The following is a 23,371-nucleotide window of genomic DNA, read 5'->3' as shown; positions in this document are numbered from 1 at the left end:
AGAAGTAATAGATTTTACTTGACTAAACATTACATATTCGTGTTCTCACGATCATCGATATATCAACATATCTCGTATACTTTACGCTCTATTCTGTATCGCAACGGTACGAAAAAACGATTGCCGAAATGAAACTAAAGCATACATTAGGGCTATGCACTGCCATTGGTAAAGTGGCCGACATGTCAGATTGATTTCAGTTTTTGGGGTACCAATGCAAAGAAAATTCGTTCTTTTGGGAGTCTGAAATATAAGCAATGATATTTTTACTATTAAATAAAATTTAGACCTTTTACTCCTGAAATTATACTAGAATGCTACATTAACCAGAAACACCTATACAGTGTACATCCCAACGATCTGTAAGAAATACACTATTTATAGTTTTATACTTATATAAAAATATCAAATTAAGCGGGCGTAAATATTCACCAATTTTTGTAGCTTAGAGTCATTCTGTCTATATGTAGGTTATTTAAAACAAATAAAACCCACGTTGCATACTTTTAGGCTACCAGGTAGTAAAATGACTGGTAATAGCTTTGAGCTAGTAATTTAGCTGACTTTTAGCTTTTAAGAATACGGATTCAGGGGCAATACACAACATGATAGCCAAAACGGATATCATATTCATCAATATATAAAGGATCCATTTATTTTAATTTACCACTACTTTAGGAATTTGTTGTAGCATGCGGGCATCCTTAATGACACAATTGCTTTACGACAACCGCTCCGAAACGAGCTCGAACTGCTAGGCTACCAAAAACTCAACTCTGCACATCAATATAACACATACATGCATTCATACATAAATTTATATACATACACACGTGCAAGCGCAACAACAAAAACACAATAATGAACTGATTGAGTTAATTGTAAAATTATCCAAGTAGCGCGAATGTTGCGCTTGAAGCAAAAACTTAATATAAGCCGTCGAAAGCACCACATGGAAGCACGAAGTTGGTGAAGCGAGCAGCAAAAAAGCGGTCAGGGGGGGTTGGGTTGATAAGATTGATATAGCAACATTAAATGCGCACATACACACACATGTATTTATGCGCAGCTGATGGCAAGCAAAAGAAATTGCGATTTACGGGTCAGAGGAAGCGAACGGTCGGGTCGGGCGTTCAAGGTCCGGAGGAGCTTCGGCAGTCGGCGCACTTGTGGCTAATGAATATGAGATTAAAAAGTAGTAACGCGGGCGCTAACATACGGTACCATGCCGCAGACGCAACTAATGTTCATGAATACACACATATATATATATACCTTATATTATGTGCTACCAACAACAACAGCAATTCGGCTCAAGTTAACCGCATACGCACTACGCTGCGTTTTCGCTGAACTTGATGTGGCATCATTTGTGTTGAAACAGGAAATTAATTGTGGCGCTGCCAAAGCATGTTGCTCATTGCTGTGCTTGCGTGTGTGTGCCACATGTACATGCACGCTACCAACACGTAGCATGTGGCATAAGCTTGAAACGCTATCAAATTGAATGCTGCTGGCAGTTGAAATGCGAAATTCAGCATCGGCAGAATGACAATGTAAACATATTTTGACAGCCACATGCAAAGCCTGCCAACTCCATTCAAACATGATGACATTGTGTATGTGTGGCATGCTGCAAGGTTTCATGTTATAAGATCTCTCAACTAAGCTGACAATTAATGATGGTTCTCGTAGACCCTTGTAGGCATTAATATATGTGCACTACAATCTAGTTTTTAATGCATTTGACCCCAACCTATCGCCGAAAAATGCTGGCTTCACCAAATGCCAGAAAATCCCACTTATACGAGCATCTATTCAAATCAGTTGCTTCTTCTGTTTGTTTGTATATATATATAAATGATCGGCATGTGCTAACTGAATCCAACCATGTCCGTCTACGTGTTATTGTCCATCCCAGTTTTTGAGATATCGAGCTGAAATATTGCACACATCATTTTCTGCTCAAGGATCTGCACATTTGTCGGAATCGCCGATATCCGATCTTTGTAGGATATTGCTGACATACAAACTGATCGAACCAAATCAAGTCTTTGTATGGAAAGTTTTTTCATTTGATGAGATATCTTAACGAAATGTGGCTCGGATTATTGTCCAAGGCAACGGTACAATCTCCGAAGAAATTATTTAGATCGGATCACAATAGCATATAGCCGCCATACAAACTAATCGTACAAAATCAAGTTCTTGTACGAAAAACTTTTTTATTTGCCAAGATATCTTCACGAAATTCACGTTTCTGCTTTTATGATTCCTCGAAGTATAGTCAAGCTTAATTTTTACAGCTGCTAAAGATACAAGGAAGCCTGTCCTTACTATTTAAACATCGTTTAGTATATATATCTGAAAGTATGATTCTCATGCTCAACTTAAAAAGGCTTGCAGCCCCACATTGTTGCTATATATGTGCAATAAAGCTCTTCTTCTAATGTATACCTCTGTGTGGCGTCTAAAGGCCAAAGTCACTTACATAAATTGTCTTTAGTGGTTTGAGGAAGGCGTCGTTTCTATTTTACGTTCTCTCATTTGCGCGCGTTCTCTCATACGACTCACGTAGCACACACGCTTTGAAGTGTGTTCTTGTGTTAATGTTATTGACCCGTAGTCGTGTTAACTTCTTCAACTACAGCTTTTCTTTTACCGTTTACCGCCGGTGCTGTTACAACTCCTTTTCATGCTCAGCTAGCTGGTTTTGTTTCCCGGGCGCACATATGCTTATTGGTTTGGCTTGCTTTCATCCGCTTTCTTTCTTCGGCTCTTTTCGCGAAGTAATAACTATATTGGCCGATGTTGACTTGCCATGTATGAACATTTAGTGCTTAGCTTATATAACTTGTTTTCCAGCTGTGTAACTGTTCATTGGTTCCTTACAACCGCAGCAACTTCGGCTGTTAAAGTTCTGAAATGAATGCGTAGTACTGCTTATGATACTTTGAGATATCGCGAAGCGCGAAAACTTCTAATTTTTAAATTTACTTCTCCGAATTGGAAAAGCTGTTTGTTCTATTTTAGTTTCTCTGTTTGCGTTCTCTATTTATTATATACTACATATTGTTTATTGTGTGACTTATCTTTATCAGCAGAGGCTTATTAAATCCGATCTTCATGAAAGGTGAAGATTTACTATACTTTTTTTCATATAAATGTGGTTGCGGAATCGCTGGAAACTGTAAAACCGATGAGCTAGCAAGAGAATTCACCCCATCAACGAGTTGGATCTCCGTTATAGTCTTGCTTCTAGCACTGGACTCTTTGACCTCGCGTAGGACATTGTCCAATAGTAATTGATGCGGTAAGGCTGACTCAAGTTGTCAAAGTTGTGTGGAAGAAGGTGAGATGGAAACATCCGCTTGCTCCTCCATTGCCCACCTTTTGTAAGACAGAGGTCTAAGTGGCAGTCATAACTTCAGGAGAAATAGCTGAAACTGAAACTATCACAGCTGAGAAGGCTAAGCTGTTATAGGCCTCAATTTTGGCTCCAAGCGCTTTGCTTTCTCTATAATCAATTATGAGGGAGTTATAGGTACCGCAACAGACGGGCGTTTTAAGTTGTCCAAGTGGGACCCATGTTAGAATCGACCTCTTAACCTAACCTTACCTAACATAACCTATCTATCGTGAATTTTGTATATAATCATATACCTACGTGAAGTCTTAATAATATAAACAGAGTTAAGTTGAGGCTCGGCTTTTCCTTGAATGATGTACCGATACAATGTGCCCCTTTCTGTCTACAGGAGTCTATTATTTAACTAATATTTTTATTTTATTAATATTAATTAATTTAATCCTTCATTACTTCCGCCTTTCTACAATATTTCAACCTTACGACGACCACTTTTTAACTAATCCAATCAACCTTGAACTCATTCCGCGAGCATACTTGCTTTTAGGTAACATTTCATACAGAACTTTCTCGCAAATTCATTAATCTTAGCAACATTTGGCTTGAAATTAGAAAGTGAGTGAGAAAAAAAAGAGATAATGATTAAAAAAATAATTAAATAAAATCGCAGCACACCGCAACTCATTATAAATGGTTGCGAAGAAATCCAACTAAACGAACTACTGCAGGCAAGCATTTTTGCAATTAGTTCTCGAGCGTGCAACTTTCTTTGCATTGTCGCCCCTAGTTGCCTTTCACCACTAACCACCTGATAGTATTTTATGCAGACATTCACGCGTGCACAAACACACGCATCAACACAGTGAATTCGCAGAAAAGAAAGGTGAAGGGAAGCATTTTTCTTTGCGTAGCACTATCGCCAACGGCAACAAGTAGTGCCGTTAAACGCGACGACAATCATGTAATATTCGCATTACTTCTTCGCCTGCTTAGCAATCCACTTAGTAGTTGGTTTGTTGCGCCACAGTCTCGAGTTGTTGCAAATCGTGCACTTTTTTGCCATTTTTCTGCTTTGTTTCTTGCGCTTGGAATTTTTATATTCTTATGCTACGCTCTCTATGCTCCAATTTCAAATCGACGGTACTTTATATATACCTATATATGTATATGTACATATGTATGGGTATGTGCGTTGAATAGTTGCTTAGTTTATACTTGCTACCACTCCTTCACTTCATTTTTATGCCACCACTTTGCTTTCTGGCTTTCGAGTGCTCGCGACTTTATTAGTGTCATTAAGAAATATACGCCAGCCTTTCTCTCTCACCGGTAAAAGCAGCCGTAACAATACTTAGGCCACCTAAACGTAAGCTACTGCTGCCACTAAAAACATACTTGTACATGTAAGTCTGTATGTGTTTGTATGTATGTAGTTCCATGAGAAAGTGTGTATAGCAACGCTTGCATTCTCCCGGGCTCCGGCACTTGTTGCCGTTTGTGCGCCTCCTGTTGCAAGTAAATGTCGCTCTTTTTTGTTTTTTTTGCCTTTTTGCCTGCTGAGTTCTCCAGCTGCTGTGCGTGGCAAAGGCAAAAGCAAAGCCGACACCTTGTTGACAGTTGCTTTCGGGCACTCGGCAGGCGAATGAGACGTTTTAATTACTACGCTGTGGCAGCAAATACCCAATGCTGCTTCGCTTGCTAGAACTGCTTTAGTAATAGTGCAGAGACCGCGAAAGTGAGAGACTGGTCTTGGGTATTTAATAGAAAATAAAGGAAAAATGTTTAAAAAATATAACGGTTGGTCGAAATTATTTATGTTCCTACTACTAAAAACGTTTAAATTTTTCCTAACACAATAAAAATATCTTTAAAATTCACTTGATTGAGAGAGAGAGTTAGATAGAGATTGGTTGCAAATGTCTTGATTTCATCATGCAAAGTTGTTTCTGTGCGAATACAACAAGAAAAAATTAGGACATCCACCCTATAGACAAACTGCAAAGGAGACACCAAAAACTACTTGATTGCCTGCAGTCGCAAGTATTGTAGAAGCAATCGCAAGTAGAAGGAGTCATGTTATCGATGCGCTATATCCGCTCAGATAGAGTGTCGCTTCTATCAGTGTAAGTAAGCTGTGAAGTCTCTTTAATGTGATCAAATGATGCGGCAAGAGGGGAGGGTACTATAGACAATATCGCAGCGCATATCCCATACTTAACACATATAATCTACGGACATCTGAACTGTGCTACTGCTCCGCTTTCTGAGGAAATATCTTATCACCAGAAACCTTCGATCTTTCTTCTTTCACCTCTCTTAAATATCGTAAGATTTCTTCTATATCTCTCTAATTTTTAGTGTTCGCCATTATGTATCCCACAAGCTACAAGTTTCTCCTGCTCTATGATTCATTTAAGACTGTTTTACTGGAGGTATATAAGAAAAAATATTTCGAGTCTCGCTTTTCGTCTTCTTCTTGTTACATTGACATATAATATTTTTAATTTCGTTGCTGTTCCTTTAATTTCACTTTGTTATCTACTACTCATTAATTCCTTCGTCTCTTTTTTAATGTCCAATTAACGTCACCGCTGCTTAGCAATTCTAACGGTTTATTTCTGTTTATTAACAGAGATTTTACTGTTTCTTGGCATTAATTAAGTTTTCTTTCGAAAGCAGTTCGTGCATAATCACTGCTTTTATTCACGCTGCTGCGTGTCTTTTCATAAAATTTTCGTCTAATCATCTATGACGAATCCCCACAATCCTGCAATCGGCGGCATTCATCAACCGTATGTATTTACGTGTCGTTGCAACTGAAAAACCTTCGCAATGCTGTAATTTGTCTTGTGTTTGAAACGAGACAATCACAACGCCTGTATGCCGACACATTTTCCTTCGACGCTTAGTAAAAAATTCAATTACAACTTTTTGATTATCAGCCAAATATGTATACGCCCATATCTGTACAAATACATATCTATATGCATGTTTATTAATATTTTCGACAACAATTTTTCTTTTGATTGCAGATTTTCCCCGCGTCGATGTTGGTCCGGAAAATCCACTTCGTGTGGAACGTGATCGTACTGCCAAATTGGAGTGTAATGTCGATGCTAAGCCCAAAGTGCCTAATGTGCGTTGGACACGCGATGGCCGCTTCATTAGTTCCTCCCTAGTGCATAGCATACAACGTGTTAGCACGCAAGATGCTGGCAAATATACATGCTCAGCAGATAATGGACTTGGCAAATCGGGTGAGAGTGTACTCATATTGGACATCTTATATCCGCCAACCGTCGTTATTGAGTCGAAAACGCGTGAGGCCGAGGAAGGCGAGACAGTTAATATCCGTTGCAATGTAACCTCAAATCCGCCGCCAATTACCATTGAATGGTTAAAGGAGGGCTCACCCGAATTCCGTTACTCAGGCGAAGTGCTCACACTGTCGTCGGTACGTGCCGAACATGCGGGCAGTTATATTTGTCGTGCTGTGAATATAATGGAGTCATATGGGCAAGAACGTAGTGAGCGTGTTGGCAACTCAACCGTAGCGCTATTGGTGCGACATCGTCCCGGTCAGGCATTCATAACACCGAATAAACCGATTGTACATGTGGGTAATGGCGTTACGTTAACTTGTTCAGCTAATCCACCCGGTTGGCCGGTGCCACAGTATCGTTGGTTCCGCGATATGGACGGCGAGTACTCGAGCACACAGAAAGTACTGGCACAAGGACCACAATATTCGATACCGAAAGCACATCTCGGTAACGAGGGTAAATACCATTGTCATGCCGTCAACGAATTGGGTAATGGTCAAATAGCTACTATAGTGCTTGAGATACATCAGCCACCACAATTTCTCGCCAAACTACAACAACACATGACGCGACGTGTCGCCGATACCGACTATGCGGTCACTTGTAGCGCAAAGGGTAAGCCAGCGCCCAGCATACGCTGGTTGAAGGACGGTGTAGAAATCTTGCCCGAGCTCAATCTATACGAAGTTAAAACGAATCCTGATCAAGGTCCCAACGGCATGGTGACCGTGCAAAGTATGCTGAAGTTCCGGGGTAAGGCACGTCCAAACGGCAATCAGCTGGTGCCCGGCGATCGTGGCCTGTACACTTGTCTCTACGAGAACGAAGTGAACTCGGCGAATTCGAGCATGCAATTGCGCATTGAGCATGAACCGATTGTTTTGCATCAATACAATAAAGTCGCATTCGATATACGTGAGACTGCTGAGGTGGTGTGCAAAGTGCAAGCTTATCCAAAACCGGAATTTCAATGGCAATTCGGCAATAATCCCTCACCGCTGACAATGTCCTCTGATGGGCACTATGAAATTAGCACGACCACAGATAACAATGATATTTACACTTCGGTGCTGCGCATCAACTCGCTCACACATGCCGATTATGGTGAATACACCTGCCGTGTTGTGAATTCTTTGGATACAATACGCGCACCCATACGCCTACAACAGAAGGGTCCGCCTGAGAAACCGACCAACACACGCGCCGTTGATGTGGGTCCGAATTATGTAACGCTCAGTTGGGATCCCGGTTTCGATGGTGGTCTAAGCAATACGAAATTCTTTGTCAGCTATCGACGTGTACCAATGCCACGCGAAGAACAACTGATACCCGACTGTGCCACCATAGCCACCAGCAACACCGATTGGCTGGAATTCGATTGCCAACACGATAATCCCTGCAAGGTTACCTCACTGGATCAACATCAAAGCTATGCATTCAAGGTGAACGCACTTAACACGAAAGGCAACTCACCGTATTCCAATGAGATTATGACCACCACAAAGGTCAGCAAAATCCCACCGCCACTACATGTCACCTACGATCCGAATACACATACTTTGGGCATAAATGTGGGCGCTACCTGTCTATCGTTGGTCGCCATAGTGGAGTCCATGGTCAATATGGATACACCGATGGCACAGTGGGAAGTTGTCGACACTGTGAATTTGCAACTCTCCGGCAATGGACCGACATTTAAGGAGACCGTGATTGATCGCCACATACCGGCATATCGCAGCGGCAGTGGACGTTCGTTGGGCCACAATCACATTGGCGGTCATGATGATGGTGTTGGTGGCGGCGACGAAGATGACGATGAAGGTGTCGACATGAATACGCTTGCACTGGCTGATGATAACAAACCGACGGTGCGTGTAAAACTATGCCTGCGTTCAAATCAGGAGCACTGTGGCAAGCACACAAATGCGGAGAGTAAGTATCAAACCTATATTTTATATCCAGTAGGGCAACATTTACAGTCGCAGTTTAGTTGTAAATGTGTGCAAGTGCTTTGTGGTATTTCAGCTGCAATACCTGTAGTTAACAGCTTTACAGGCGTCTGTGTCACATTCCTCAGTTTTCGGACATGCGTCATGCCACTCGCTAACTGTTAAACAGTTCTTTGGCATCTTGAAATTTTCAATTAAAAATCATCCGCCTTCGAACTTTTGTTCAGCACTGTGTTGGTTTGAACATTTGTTGGGCTACATGCGCATTAACTGACAGGTCCTTGCTGTCGTCCTTCAAATAGTCCAATTAACAGCACATCAATCTACTTTACCACCGACACACAGCCATATATAAGGGTGAGGGGCGTTAGTACAAATGTACCAACACGTAGCTATATTCTGCACCCCATGTCTTGTTTTGGTTTCCTGACAGCATACCATTTGCTGCCGCCGCATATCGAAGCACCGATTTAATCACACAAACACGAATGCTTATGAACATTTGAGTGGCTGCCTTCAACTCGTAGATACCTACGTTACATTTGCAGAAATTTGCAACCCTTACCCCGCTAGCCACCTACTTATTATACCCCACACACACACACACACTTATGTAGATCTCACTTTTATTTATTTTATTTTATACATCATCTTTTTCTTGCACTTCTTTTTGCAGTTGGCCGCACATACATAGCCGAGGCTTCCGCCCTGGCCACACCCACACTGATCGCCATAATCGTCTCGTGTATTGTATTCGCATTATTTGTCGGTTTATTGTTGATGTTCTGTCGCTGCAAACGCAATCAATCGAAAAAAAGTGCCGCCGCCAAGGATTACGAAATGGACTCGGTGCGCCCATCAATTGTTGCCGCCCAACAAAGTCAGCCACCACCACCATATTACCCGGCAAGTGGACTCGATAACAAAGCACTCGAGCATTCGATGGATCTCGCCTTGGGCATGGAGGACCAAAAGAGTGCACTTTACGCTACACAAAATGGCTATAGCTATCATCCGGGTAGTGGCGTTGGTGTTGGTGTTGGGGTCGGTGGCGGCGTTGTTGGCGGTGGTGTCGGCATGCAAGGCCTAACGGGACACACGTTGCCGGGAAATGAATGTAAGTAATAGTGGTGTAAGCGCTGCATTTGTACGATTTGGTATTGTTTTTATGTCAATATGTGTTGTTCTTATTGTTGCTGTGGTTGTTGTTTATGTTTCATTACATACTCGTACGCTTACGAGTATTCACAATTCACAAGTACTCGCACTTGCTGTTATTGTTCTCGCTGCAACGCCATCAATGCCACACAAACTGCCGCTATGTGCTTTCAAGGATCACAGCAGTGCTGGTGGTAGTGGTTGTGTGTGTGTGTGTGTATCTAAAATCGGACCATAGTTGGCAATAACAGTTTTGAGTACTTGTAAGCGAATGCAATTTTTTGCGGTTTGTGGTCAAGATTAAATCGCAATGTAGCCAGAGTTGCGGAAAGTTCGAAACGAGAAAACAATACCGATTTCGCATGTTGTTTCGCTGTGAGGTTTTCGAAACAGAAAGTTTTTATTTTCGCACTGGAAAAATTGCGTATTATTTGTACTTGCATGCGCGTTATGAAGCCAAGCACTTTAGTTTCATGCTCTTCTTGGTTAGAAGAGGCTTTAAGCTCACGGATGATAATGAGGAAAATAAATTTTTAACCGCAGTTAGTTTTCTCTGAATGCTCGATGGACAAAATAATTGTTTGCAAGAACTTTCTATTGTTTAGATGTGGAGGGAGAGAAAAAACAAAAATTTTACATTTTTAATGTAGTAGCTTAGTAAGGCATAAATATTAGCCAGCTTGTCATACGGTCCAGTCTAGATAGGTTTTTTTCAGCATTCAGGCCTTAGTAGTGATATTATCGTAATATAAGATCTAGTTAGTAACTCTCTAATTAGTATAGTCGCTAACTAATACTCCAAGAAAGGTCTCTCTAATATTATAATATATGTCAAGAGCGCCAGTTCCGGCACAAATGCAAATCTAAACTCAAATATGTTGCGTTTGATGACGTCACGTTAGCGTTTGCCGACTGTAGATGCTGTCTATATTGTTTCATCTAACTGAACTTCCGATTATTTAGAAGTCGAGGGGTCAAATTAACATTAAATTAAATATTTTTTTATTTGGGTTGAATATTAATACTCGGTAAAAAGATTTTTGCATAATTTCTATGCCAACCATAACTTGTTCCGATATAAATACGAACATGAACACAAATATAGGTGTTTTGATGATGTCACGTTAGCTTTTGTCTGCTGTAGATGATTCCTAGAAAATGTCGATGCTTTTGAGCGTGTTGAAACTACCGATCTTAATAACAGAATACCTTAAGTTAAACATATTTCAGTGTAGAATAATTCCTTCTCATTATTACTCGTTCAAATTTTTTCAAATAAGTGTTTCAAAAATGTTCCGCTCGAAAACACTTTTATTTCAATTCGCACCATATATCTGCTTTTTTACTTAAAGCTATAAATATCGTGCCATATGTGCTCAGCCTAATCCCTATCCACCTATTTGATTTCTTTCTTTTACAAAACAACTTTTCTGACATACTTTTCTTCATCTCCTGTGCCCTACACCAAAACGCATTTCCATAAATCTTAAAATTTTCAAAAGCAAGAAAAAGTCGATCTGGCAACTTCAACCACCATTCTATATGGTCTTGCTGCCATGACCTCCAATAAAATAAAAAAAACATAGAAAAAAGGTTGTTCAGCACAATTTTCGGCGATTTTTCATTTGTTTGCTGACACGATGGTTGAAAGTGGCACAAAAGTGTGTTCACTTGCAGAGCCAAAATGAAAAACTGAAACATGGAATAACAACACTTTCCGTAACAGTATAACTACAGACATGTGCAATAAAAATTGGTGAAAAGGAAATAAGCGAAACGCGCAACATCAGCATAAAAAGAAATAAATAGGTCCTTAACGATACGAATATTAAGTGTTCGAGGAAGCGAAAGCGTGTAGTATTGAAATGGAGAACAACAAATCGATGAGGACACATCGATCAAGTAGTTGTGATGGACACCGGCGTATACAACTGTGCGACACCGCAGGTACTGTGTCATTTGGAGCTCCGCTGTGCTGTTGGGCTCAGGTTCAAAGGAGGACTATCAAACGGTATCAAATTATTTTTCACGCATACATGCAACCAAATAACGGTGTTTGTCACTTTGTATAGATTTCTTCGAAGAACTAAACCCACACAAGCTATTGCCGGTACCCACCATTGGCTTAGTGCTGCTATTAAAATAAGTCCGAATTTCACTTTTTCACTGTTTTTTTTTGCGATTTATCAACAACACGGTGAAAGTGAGCGCCTGAAATATAACGATTGACGTAGTGAATAGCAAGTGCTGTTAAGGTGAAAATGTAAATGTAAAAATGGTTAGCAACAAAATTATCGCATTACCGGAAACTGGGAGAACTGCTGGCTAACACACGCCATGACCGCAAGCACTACACTTCCCCTCTTCGCGCTTGTCACATTTAATGCTAATGTGTTTGTGTCCTTTGGATTTGCTTACGGACAACTTAAATTTTCTACATGCCGCATGCCTTTGTGTGTATGTTTGTGTGTGTGGCGTCACGCATTCGGTGGCAAATGACTCTGTTTTTGGCGATTTGGCGAGGAGTGGCGAGTCAATGAGCCACAAACACGCCACGCCACAGCGGCCACATGGACTGCTGTGGTTTCGAGGAGCTGTTCACTGCGGTTACACATACACTACCGCACACTCACACACACATACACTTACACACTCATTATTAATTGCCATGCTGGCTTGTGTTCTGGTTTAGATCATGTACCGCTCCAACCCAACCTAACCTAACCTTTTTATTTGCGCTGTGGCAGCAATTTAGATAGCACATTAGCATTTTGCGATAATGTGATAGGTGCACACCGCCATTACCTAAAGGTGCGTATTAAGCATTTCGCCCAGCGTGGTTTGGAAATTGCCTCTAGGGAAGCGTATAATTGGGTATCGCCTATTTGAGCGACGCTGTAACTCGGTCAGATGTGCTTTAAAGTGGCAATACCGAAATTTAAAAATTTGGTTAGATTCGTAGTTGTTGATTGTTGCAAGAAGTAGTTAGGAGTTAACTGTACGCTTTCATTTTCTCAAGTGCCCCGCCTTGAGTTGCGTTTATGAGAATATTAAACTGCTAATGACCTTTGGTGGTCAATTCTGCAAAATTGTGTCGCATACTCTCAGCTGTGGTATTTTTCCATGAGCTTTTTGCACTTACTTGGTAGCAGTAGAAACCGAGAGTTGCCACTTTTTAAAACATATGCGTCTAAAATTTGGGGTTCGGCACTTCAGATCTCAAGATATTCAGCGGTACATCAATTCGTGTCTACGCTCGCCTCGTACTTTTTCGGTATATCATAAGTATAGTAGTTGCTCTAAGTACTATAATATACTATATACAATATAAGTCATCCTCTATTCATCATTTCTCTGTTCCGTTTTTTGTCATCGTTCCTCTCTTGTCCAAAGTTGACATGTAAATCAAAGCAACAAACCAGTTAACGTCTCGTATACGAATACCTCATTAAAATAGCAATGCCACGTTTTTTTAAGCGACTTTTATACCCTGAAGGAAACAGCGGAGACCTTATAAAATAAATACTTAAATGCTTCGCATGACAAGATGAGTCGATTAAACCATGTCCATTTGTAAAAAACCCTCAGTTTTTGGTATATCAATCTGCAATTTTGCACACGGCCTTTTTCCCCCAAAAACTTGCTAATTTATCGGAACCACCGATAGCGGACCACTATAGCATGTAGCTGCCTTACTAACTGAACAATCGAAATCAAGTGCTTGTATGGAAAACTTTTGCATTTAATGAGATATCTTAAAGAAATTGGGCATGGGTTATTGTTCAAGGCAACGGTGCAATCTCCGAAGAAATTGTTCAGATTGAGTCACTATAGCACATAGCTGCCATACAAACGGGCTGATCAAATTCAATTTATTGTAAGAAATATTTTGTATTTGTGAAGGGTATTATAGCAATTGAAGTTGAAGTTGTTCATTGTCCATTGTGAATGGCTTGAATGACGCATTACATTCTTAAATGGAAATACAAAGATTTTTTTTTCGATTTTTTAAGTCTTCACACTTGTAATGAAGTCTAATTTTTTAGATAATACATAATACAAGCACGCTGCTCGTAAACAAATGATTACTGAAAAGATTTTTGGCGAGAAAAAAATATTTCTCCAACAAAAACAAAGTCATGTTAGCGTTAGATGGGATCGCAAGTGCTGTCATGTTGCTTGAACAGCTAGCAAGTGTGTTCTATTCGCCACTCTCTAACGCTCAGCGAAGCTACATATATATATATAAAAGATTATAGAGAAGGCATGTTTTTTTTTTTTGTCGCAATCCATCCTTCTTGCTTATGTTTTCTCAGTCCATAAATACACACAGTAAAATAAACAATATACACAAATTCACTTATCTTAACTTCTTTACATTTTCAATATTTTTCATGTTTGTTAAATTTTAAATTTTTCTAAATTTTATTTTTTTTTTTAAATTTTTCCAAATTTTTATTTTTTAATTTTTTCCACTATTAAACTCAAACTGCGACCATTTAACGCCTAAACTTTACATAAATAGTGATTTAGAAGACATGTAAAAACCATAATATCCAAAAAAAAAATAAAAATACAAATTATTGAGTACCACTCCATGCCACCAGCATACCTATGTAGTATTTTACACCAAATATGCAGGACACTTCAATTGATTCGCAAAAATTGCGGCACTTCCCTCTGCGCTACTTCGCGCCACTAAAGCTACAAACAAAAATGCACTGTCATTTCTCGCTGTCGGCAATAAATGGCACTTGCTGCCGTTAGTGATAGCATTGACTGAAATTTCAGCTACATTTATCACGCATTTATGGCGGCGTCCCAGTATGCGCCACTCTGCTGGCAGTCACCATATAAAAATGTCACATTTTCACAAAAATAAAAGTGCAAGCAGCCATCTGACGGTTCAGTGAGCAGCAGCGTTGAGGATATCAGTGCGCGTTCATCGACGCGTTGTGGCGCGTTGTAACAGTGGTGCAACATTTTGTGCTATAGCTGTATGTACTATCGGATGCGCATATCCCTGCAGACTGTAATGCTAATGTGCACAGCTGTGTGCTGCAGATCATAATAAAAAGCTTAGTTGTTTTTTTTTTTGTTAACTTCTTACGCGCGGCTTCTGTGAAATTTATCAAGCATGTTTCATTTTTTGCCTCAATAGCAGCCTAAATGCAGTAAAGTCTGCGGCAGACAGTTATGAATGAAGCGCGCCACCACCAGCGTGTAAGTCGATAACTTTGAAAGCGTATCGTGTGCACTTACGCTTAGTTCGAATTGTCAAAGCGCGCGTTACAATAAAATGAAACAAAAATATTTAGATTTGCCAGAAAAGAATTCGGAATCAAAGCAGGCGTTGTGAGTTCAGCGCCAACGCCTTTCCCCATGCAATGCAGTCAGTTGAGCGCGCAACAAAAAATGAAATAAATAACTAAACACCGAAAATACCACATAGTAAACACGCTTAAAAGCAGGACAAATGTGCTGAGCGCGCAAATAAATGAACAAAAAATTGGAATATTTGCAAACGTCTAATGCATTGTGTGCAGAGAGAACCGCAACAACGTGAGCCCAAAATATAGACCATAAGGTGACCGGTCTGCTTGTTTAAACTTTTTTTTTTATCCATTAAGTACAAAAAAGTGGGCGTTAGCGCTTTGTATGCAACGCGTGCTTTCGCGCGCCTAACGCGTTCGCCATGTCCACTGCTTTATTATTATACATGGTATAGTATAACGCGACGCTTATGTGCGCCTAACCTAGTTTGCCGCGCGCGTCAGCTTTAGCTATTGCTGTGCAAAGCCGTTACTTGCACCGGTTAATTTAGACAAAAAAAATGTATAAAAATGCATATATATGTACATATATATAGATATATTAAATGTATATAAGCCGCGTACACATGAAAAAGCTGCTGTGTGCGCGTTTCGCCTCCGAATTTGTTGCTGCCGCTCTGGGTTATGCATTTTGCGTGCGAAATAAATCCTGCACATAAATATTGCATAGCAAAGCGTCGCGACATGGCAACTCTTGAGCGTACACTCCGCGAACACTAGAGTTTTTGTTTTTTTCGTATTGAAACTGCAACAAGAATCAAGCAACGCTGTTATTTCAGCAAAAAACAATTTGGAAATTTTTTCCCTTGCAACTTTTTTGCTTCGCAGCTGTTGCTTAGCTGCACTACATTTGTCCATTTTTTTTTATTTCATCATTTGCGATTTTTTTGTTTTGTTTTTTTCTCCACTCGCACTGTACAGCCATTTTAAGGTATGACGGCGTTCCACTAAATACCAACTGCATTGCAATCAGCTGAGGTTGTTAGCTTTTCGGTTTTTGTGGGTGGTTAAAATCCGCTTAATATGCGGTCGCGCTCCTACACAGCAATGCAACGGCGTCGGCTTTGTTCGATGCTGTGCAAACTGTTGTGTTTGTTATTTTGCCATTATTATTATTATTACCGTTATTTTAAATGCGTTGCCCTGCGTTTGTTTTTGCGACCGCTAATTGGTTTAAGCGCAATGAAAGTAAAACATTATGATAATTGTTCGGCGTGCACAAGCAGCTGTGATTGTCTCAGTAAAAATGTTAATTGGCATAGGAATTCCAAAAATATTTACCTTATAATTTTTAGGTGCACGAAAATTGTGGAAATATTTTACTTTCGATTTCGTACCACAAATATAAATTACAATAAGTGTCTGAAATTTTAAAATGTTTGAATAATATTTAGCAGAAATATGTAATTATGAGTTAGGTGGCAACCCTATTAGAAAATAGTATTAAATTCTAAAATGCCTTTTAAAAATATATCGCTATTTATTATTATTTATAAAAAATTTCTGGTTTACCTAAACAGAACTTAAAACATTAAAGGGTTGCCACGCGCGACTATTTGCTTGTAGGGTGTGATATGGAATTTTTTATACTTATATAATTTTTATGGCTATATTTGATTTTTTTTACTGTAGAGATTTTTATTATTTTTTTTTTAATGTTTTATTAAATTTTTTTTACATAATTTTTTGAAGTTTTTTTTTATTTTTTGTTAATTTTCATAATTTTTTGTTAAGTTTTAGAATTTTTTGTTAATTTTTATAATTTTATACGGTTTGAAATGTATGCCTAAATATAATCTTTTTGCAATTTAAATCACTAAGTAAATATTGAATATAATATAATATTTCCTGCAAAAACAACATCAAGGTGGCAACTCTATAATAAATAATTATTAAATTTTACGTCGCCTTAAGTCAAGTGGAATTACACGACTGTTATTGTATTTCTACACCTAATATAAAATATTTAAGTATTGCCGCTGACATTTTTTTTTTGCTCAAAAAGTGTAGACTATATTTTTTTTCTATAGCAGATTGTGTATATATATACGTACCATATGTATGTATAATATATATATGAATAATTACTAAATTTTTTTATTATTTTAAATTGTGTTAAATGGCATGTAAGTATGTAAAATGTTTAGCCTTTTAGCCTGTTCCTTTTCATAAGATCGTCTGCTAAAATGAAAATTATTTTCTCTTCAAGCTCTTTCTATTAAACCTGTAAGCCATATTCTCTTGATATCCTATATATATTTAATAAAATTAACGCAATATGAAACTATATCCCATAAATTTTTACATGCATAATTCTTTACTTCATTGAAAAGATATATTCTTACCTTGACAACCCTACTAGGTTTTTCGTTAATAAACCACTTGTCATCAGAAATCGGGGTTGTTATATTATATTTGAGCTGTCGAGTTCCGAATTAGACTTTTTACTTTTAATTTTCATAAATATGGCAACCTTTTTCATTTATTTTAGTGCAAAGTTTTAAATAGTTTGCTTAATGCTACATTTATATACCTACATTTGAAATAAAAAATATGTACATAAATATGTAAGTAACAATGCTTATACATACATTTATTGCTAAGATGTCCCTTAATTCCCAACTTAGCTTTTACCATCCTTGCCACACTTTGCAATAACAACTTAAAATTCCATTAACATTTAACTTAATTGCAACGTTCCACTTGCCACTTACTTTCCAAAATGCTTGCAAACTCGCAACTTGTGAATCCTTTGTTGCACGCTGCCAGCTGCCGCAAGCAGCGTGAAACGTACGCGCAAAACAGAATAAGTATAAAATATTTTTGCTTCAATTAACAGTGTCAGTCAGCTACAAAGCGCTTTGACTTTGCACTCTCAAGTAGCAAGCGCACAACACACGACGGCGTCTCTATTCCCGCTATATTTGTTGCACTTGTGGCGCTTTACTACCTGTTTATTGCACCTCGCTGTTAATAGTGGCAATAGGGTGTCTGCGGTGGCTTTAACTTTAAATATCTGCAGAGATTCGCCTTGTACTTGTGGTGTCTTGATTGGGGGTAGCTTTGCGTGCCACACACACATACTACTACATATACTAATTGTATAAGGGGTATGTATACGAGTATAATTATTTATATGCATGCCTTGCAACGCCTTTGTGTATGCTACTTAAGCACAACAATTGTTGCAGCGATCCCACTAATATTCCTTCTTGGCATAAATTGCTGCAATGTCGTGTTGCTGCTAGTTACCTTCAGCACTACAGCATACGTGTGACACGGTCGGCACCTCTGCAACCTCTAACCCTTCAAACTTTGCATTTTTCCAATTTGCTGCCACTGTTTCAGCTACCTTAATTTTCTCAATATACATATACCATATGTATGTATATATATTTATATATATATTTTTTTCGTGCTTTTTCCATCATTGCCACTCATTCACTTCACTTTTAATTGGTGCGCTCAAAAGCTGTGCTGTTCCACACGCATACACACTGCGGCTTCATTGCTTTGCTCTGCACTTTTACCTCTTTACTGTTGCTGCTTCTTCGTATGTTTCCTTTTTTGTTGCTTTTTTTGTTTCGTTTGTGGTCGTCGACTGATTCGCTTGCATGCTCACAAATTTTTTGTATATTAATTTTTATTTTTATTTTTCACCGTTATCGTCTGCTCCGTTGCAAGCAACAATTTCCGTTGTTGCCGCTGACCACAACGCGCTCATTTTTGAGTGTTAATTTAACTTTACTTCTTTAGATTTTAATTTTATTTCGCCAATTTTCTGCAAACTGCACTTTCTTGACATTCTGTTGGAAGTTTTATTGCTTTGGATTTCAGAAAAATGTTCGATGTGAAAATTCGTCGAAATTTAAGTGTACTTTAAGTTTATGAAAACATCTTTTATTTTTTTTACTTCTGTTAAAGAAAGTGTAGCTCTGTTATAGTTTAGTTGTAGCTAGTAGGGTTGAGGAGTTAATATTATTTAAAGAAAAAACAGGTTTCTGTAGTACTTTGATACTTTTATTCAACATATCTGCCACAGTTGTCGATACATATTCCAACTTGTCGCCACAAAGTGTTTTTACAGTCTAGATCCCCTCAGTCTCGGCGATTTATTGACTACGAGTATTTACCCGAATGCTGAGAATACAAAATTTTATTGAAAACCAGATCGTAAAAATACGTTGGGTTTAGCACATTTTAAAAACTAAATCGGGCAATTTCTCTATAGTTTTCACTGACTTGTGATATGGTGAATCGGCGATTGTTGTACATGTTGTAGGTATTATGTAGTTATAAAATATTTAGAGTGTCAGCTTTCTCGATGCACATCATTTTGTAGTCATCCAATTTCATTTTGTGGACTTCTTTGATATTTTTGTATAATGCCTTTTTTGCAAGTCTCTTGAGTTCCACATCTTTCGTGCTCATATGGCCAGTACGGAATGTAGCAAATCTTTTACGAATGGCTGCTTCGCCTGAACAGGGTATGTAAATTTGCCACGAAGTCTGTAACAACCCGAAGGAAAAGTCGAAAGACCTACAAAATATATACATATATAAGTGATCAGCATGATGAACTGAGTCGATTAGGTCGTATCCGTCTGTCTGTCCGTCTGAAGGACTTGCAGTTATTGAGATATCGATCCGAAGATCTTCGCACGTCCTTTTATTCCCAAGAAGCTGCTCATTTGTCGGAACCGATATGGGACCACTATAGCATATAGCTGCCATATAAACCGAACGATTAAAATCAAGTTCCCATATGGAATATTTTAGATTTGTGAAGGGTATTATAGATTCGATGCAACCCAAGTTAACATTTTTCTTGCTTTCTTATTTTAATAATATTTATTTCAGTGAATTTCAAAGTAATGCAACGAAAGGCGTACAAGGATATTAAAGATATCAAATGTTTGACAATCGGCATTTGCTCTCCTTAACACTTTTACAAGTATATCCGCCAATTACGTGTAAAGCGAATCAGTCACTCCCTCAGCTACTAAATATGGTATTTAGCAGTAAACTATTGCTTTCCCCCTTCTCCGTTACAGTCAGCAACAAAAAAGCGAGCAAGTAGTTTTACTGATTACGAGCAATTTAGTAAGCGGAAGCTAAGTGGCGGTGTTTATCTCATGCAGCTGGTCTCTTGAATTTTTCGCTACAAATATTTGTATATACTAACTATGTACTTCACTATTGTGATTCTTCACAGCTTAGGTGGAAGTATACTATGTAAACTCGGTGCGTCGGGATGATCCAGCAAAATTTGTGTAGTGTAATCTTGCTTTAATTTTCATTGTTTGTTGTTTTTCAGTTGCTATTTATTTTTTGTTTATTAAAAACTTGCAAGGATTCGCGCTAATGCTTTTACTCTCCTCCGCTTTTTTTAAGTCTTTCACTCAGACTCAGAAAGTCTTCCTGCTTAATAAACTATTATTATGGGTACTATTTTACTTCGTTTTTATACCCTGAACAGGGTTTATTCAGGAAGCGGCTGAGGCTCTATAAAATATATATATACTTAAATGATCAGGTTGGCGAGCTGAGCCGATTTAGCCATGTCCGTCTGTCTGTCTGTCTGAAGAATTTGCAGTTTTTGAGATATCGATCTGAAATTTTGCACACACCCTTTTCTCCCTAAGAAGCTACTCATTTGTCGGAACCCCCGATATTGGCCTACTATAGCATACAGCTGCCATACAAACTGAACGATCGCAATCTTGTAAGGAATGTTTTATATTTGCGTCTTTTCTTGTTTTATTTGCAGAGGTTTTATTTTATTTTTTGTTAATATTTTTTCTTTTTTTAATTTTTTTTTATTATTTTTCAAAATATTTTTAATATGTTAATTTTTTTTATGTATATATATTTTATTTATACTATTAGTTTAGTTCTTTATAATATCCTTGTCAACTTTTTTCAATTTTGTTTTATTAAATTGTTTTTTTTTTTATTAATTTTTATTTTGTGAATTCTTTGTCGATTTTATTTTATTTAATTTTTTTTTTTGTTTAAATTGGTTTTGCTAACTATTTTTATTTAAAATTTACTATTTAACTTGTGTTTTTTGTACTTGCAGAGATTCTTATTCTTTCTTAATTTTTATTTTTATATACATTTTTTCTTGAATTTTAAACGTTTATTTTTTTTATTATGTTAGTTTCTTTATTTTTTTTGTAATTGTTTTTTATTTTAATTATTATTAATTTTTTTATCAACAGCTTATTTTTCTCACACACCAACGCATGCCATTCACTCTTTCTTCCTACATTTTTAATGTATTTTTGTTGCAAACAACTTTGCATCTATTTTAGCATTTACGTAACATTCTGTACGTCTTCCGTGTTTTTTTTTTCTTATTACCGTTAACACAATCGCATTGCTTTTGTTGCTTTTTTATTTACATTCTAACAAACAGCAATCTACCTTATTTTCACTCTCATCCTAATATGCTTTCTTGGCGTAGCTTCCTTTGTTGCTGTTGCTCTTGCTGCATCGCACTTCCTGTCGTGTTCTCAGGCGCGCATTAGCTGACAACTTCCGCCTTTTTTCGTACAATGCGGCGCCTTTTTCGTTGAGCTGCCATTTGCGTTGTATTTCTTTCTGCTCTCTATTGCCTTTCGCACTCTGCTACGCGCATTCAGCAGCTGCTTGGTCATCCACGCGCTCGACATTACCTTTACTTGGCTAGCTTCCGTTTCACAATCAGCACACACATACACACACCTTAAAAAAGCTGATGCACATTGTATTCGACTTCCACTCTTATCATCCTTACACTATCCTTGCTGCTTGTTGCAACAACTGCTTGCCGTCGCTTGCTGGCTGCTGCTCCACTTAAATCTTCGAATTAAATCTGTGTGACGCTCAACACGAAAACTGCAAGCCAGATTGCCAATTCATTATAATGTTGTTTATCTTGTACCCATTCGTGTATTCGTTCACTTTGCACTTGCTTGTGCCCTCCTCCTCCTCCACCGCTGCTGCTGGCGCTCTCTCTCCCCACTTCACTACCACTTGTGCGCATTTCTTCAGTAAGACACAATTCTTATCGGTGTATTGTTGTTGGCGCGTTGTTAAGCAATGCTTCCAATTTATTATCGCGTAACTTTAGTTGGATGGAAAAGTTTTGTTGTGAATGGCTTTTCATTTCGCATTTTTCTTCCTTTGGTTAGCAGCGTCGAGTGTACATATACTTTTTTCTCAACGATTTCTTTTCATTTGCTTGCACTTTATTCCACTTCACTAACCAACTTCACTTCAGTTCATTTTATTTATTTAATTTGTATTTATTTATTTGCAGTCGAGTATACATAAGTTATTCAAAGCATTCGCAAATAATTTGTTAATTCGAAGAATTAAAGCTTGCAATTGCCATACGGGGATGTTAAAGTACGCGTGCTCCATTGTTAAAGGTTTTAGTTAATAAAAATAAATTAATTAAATTGTTGTAAGATGAAAAGTAAAGCAATTCTAGATTATGCAGAAAGCACTACCTTTTGACCTTTGCACTGAAGCTAAAATACCCTTCAGAAATACCAAAAATTCGTTACAATAGCTTCATCGGCAGTTTGTATGGCAGCTATATGCTATAGTGATCAGATTTGAATAATTTCTGCAGAGATTGCACCATTACCTTAGACAATAACCCATGCCAAATTTCTTGAAGGTAGCTCGTCAACTAAAAAAGTTTTCCATACAATAGTTAATTTTGATATCGGCGATACCGACAAATGAGCAGCTTTTTTAGGAGAAAATGACTTGTGCGAAATTTTAGAGCGATATCCCAAAAATGAGGGACTAGTTCTCATATATACAGGCAGACGGCTCCTTGCGTTGACCAACAGCAATGCTTGGAGATTCATAAATTCCTGTTCGTAGATTATTTTTAAAATTATAAAATGGCGGCACCAGGAAAGTTTTTTCCAGATTTTCGGAAAAAAGCCAACAGTTAATTTTCTATTAAAATCGAAATAAAAAATCCATCGATCAGACACTAGTTTTCATGTTGTATGTGAAATACGTATGTATAAATTTCAATGAAATCTACCGAGCGGTTTTCGAGCTACAGTGGTCACCAGTTCAAAAAACATAGTTTTGAGAATAACAATAAATATGTTAACACTCAATTTACTAAAAGTAATAAATGACGTTTTAAAGTGTCCGAGTACCTTTTGCTAATTAGAGTATACTCTAAAATATTATACTTTAAGAAAATGCAAAAAAAGCGATTCTGGC

The 23,371-nt window shown here is 38.0% G+C and overlaps 1 protein-coding gene across 5 annotated transcripts in view; it reads left to right on the top strand.

The window, feature by feature from the left end:
• Positions 1-23,371, top strand: part of ed (hemicentin protein echinoid) — a 250,656-nt gene that overhangs the window by 197,613 nt on the left and 29,672 nt on the right. For all 5 annotated transcript variants that reach the window (XM_036366815.2, XM_036366817.2, XM_036366816.2 and 2 more), the window contains 2 exons: positions 6,400-8,622; positions 9,316-9,756. In XM_036366815.2, the coding sequence (XP_036222708.1) occupies positions 6,400-8,622; positions 9,316-9,756 (2,664 nt within the window). The remainder of the gene's footprint in view (positions 1-6,399; positions 8,623-9,315; positions 9,757-23,371) is intronic.

Source organism: Bactrocera oleae, chromosome 3 (genome assembly GCF_042242935.1).
Source record: "Bactrocera oleae isolate idBacOlea1 chromosome 3, idBacOlea1, whole genome shotgun sequence".
Classification (NCBI taxonomy): Eukaryota; Metazoa; Arthropoda; class Insecta; order Diptera; family Tephritidae; genus Bactrocera; species Bactrocera oleae.
This window is presented reverse-complemented; position numbering and strand designations above follow the sequence as displayed.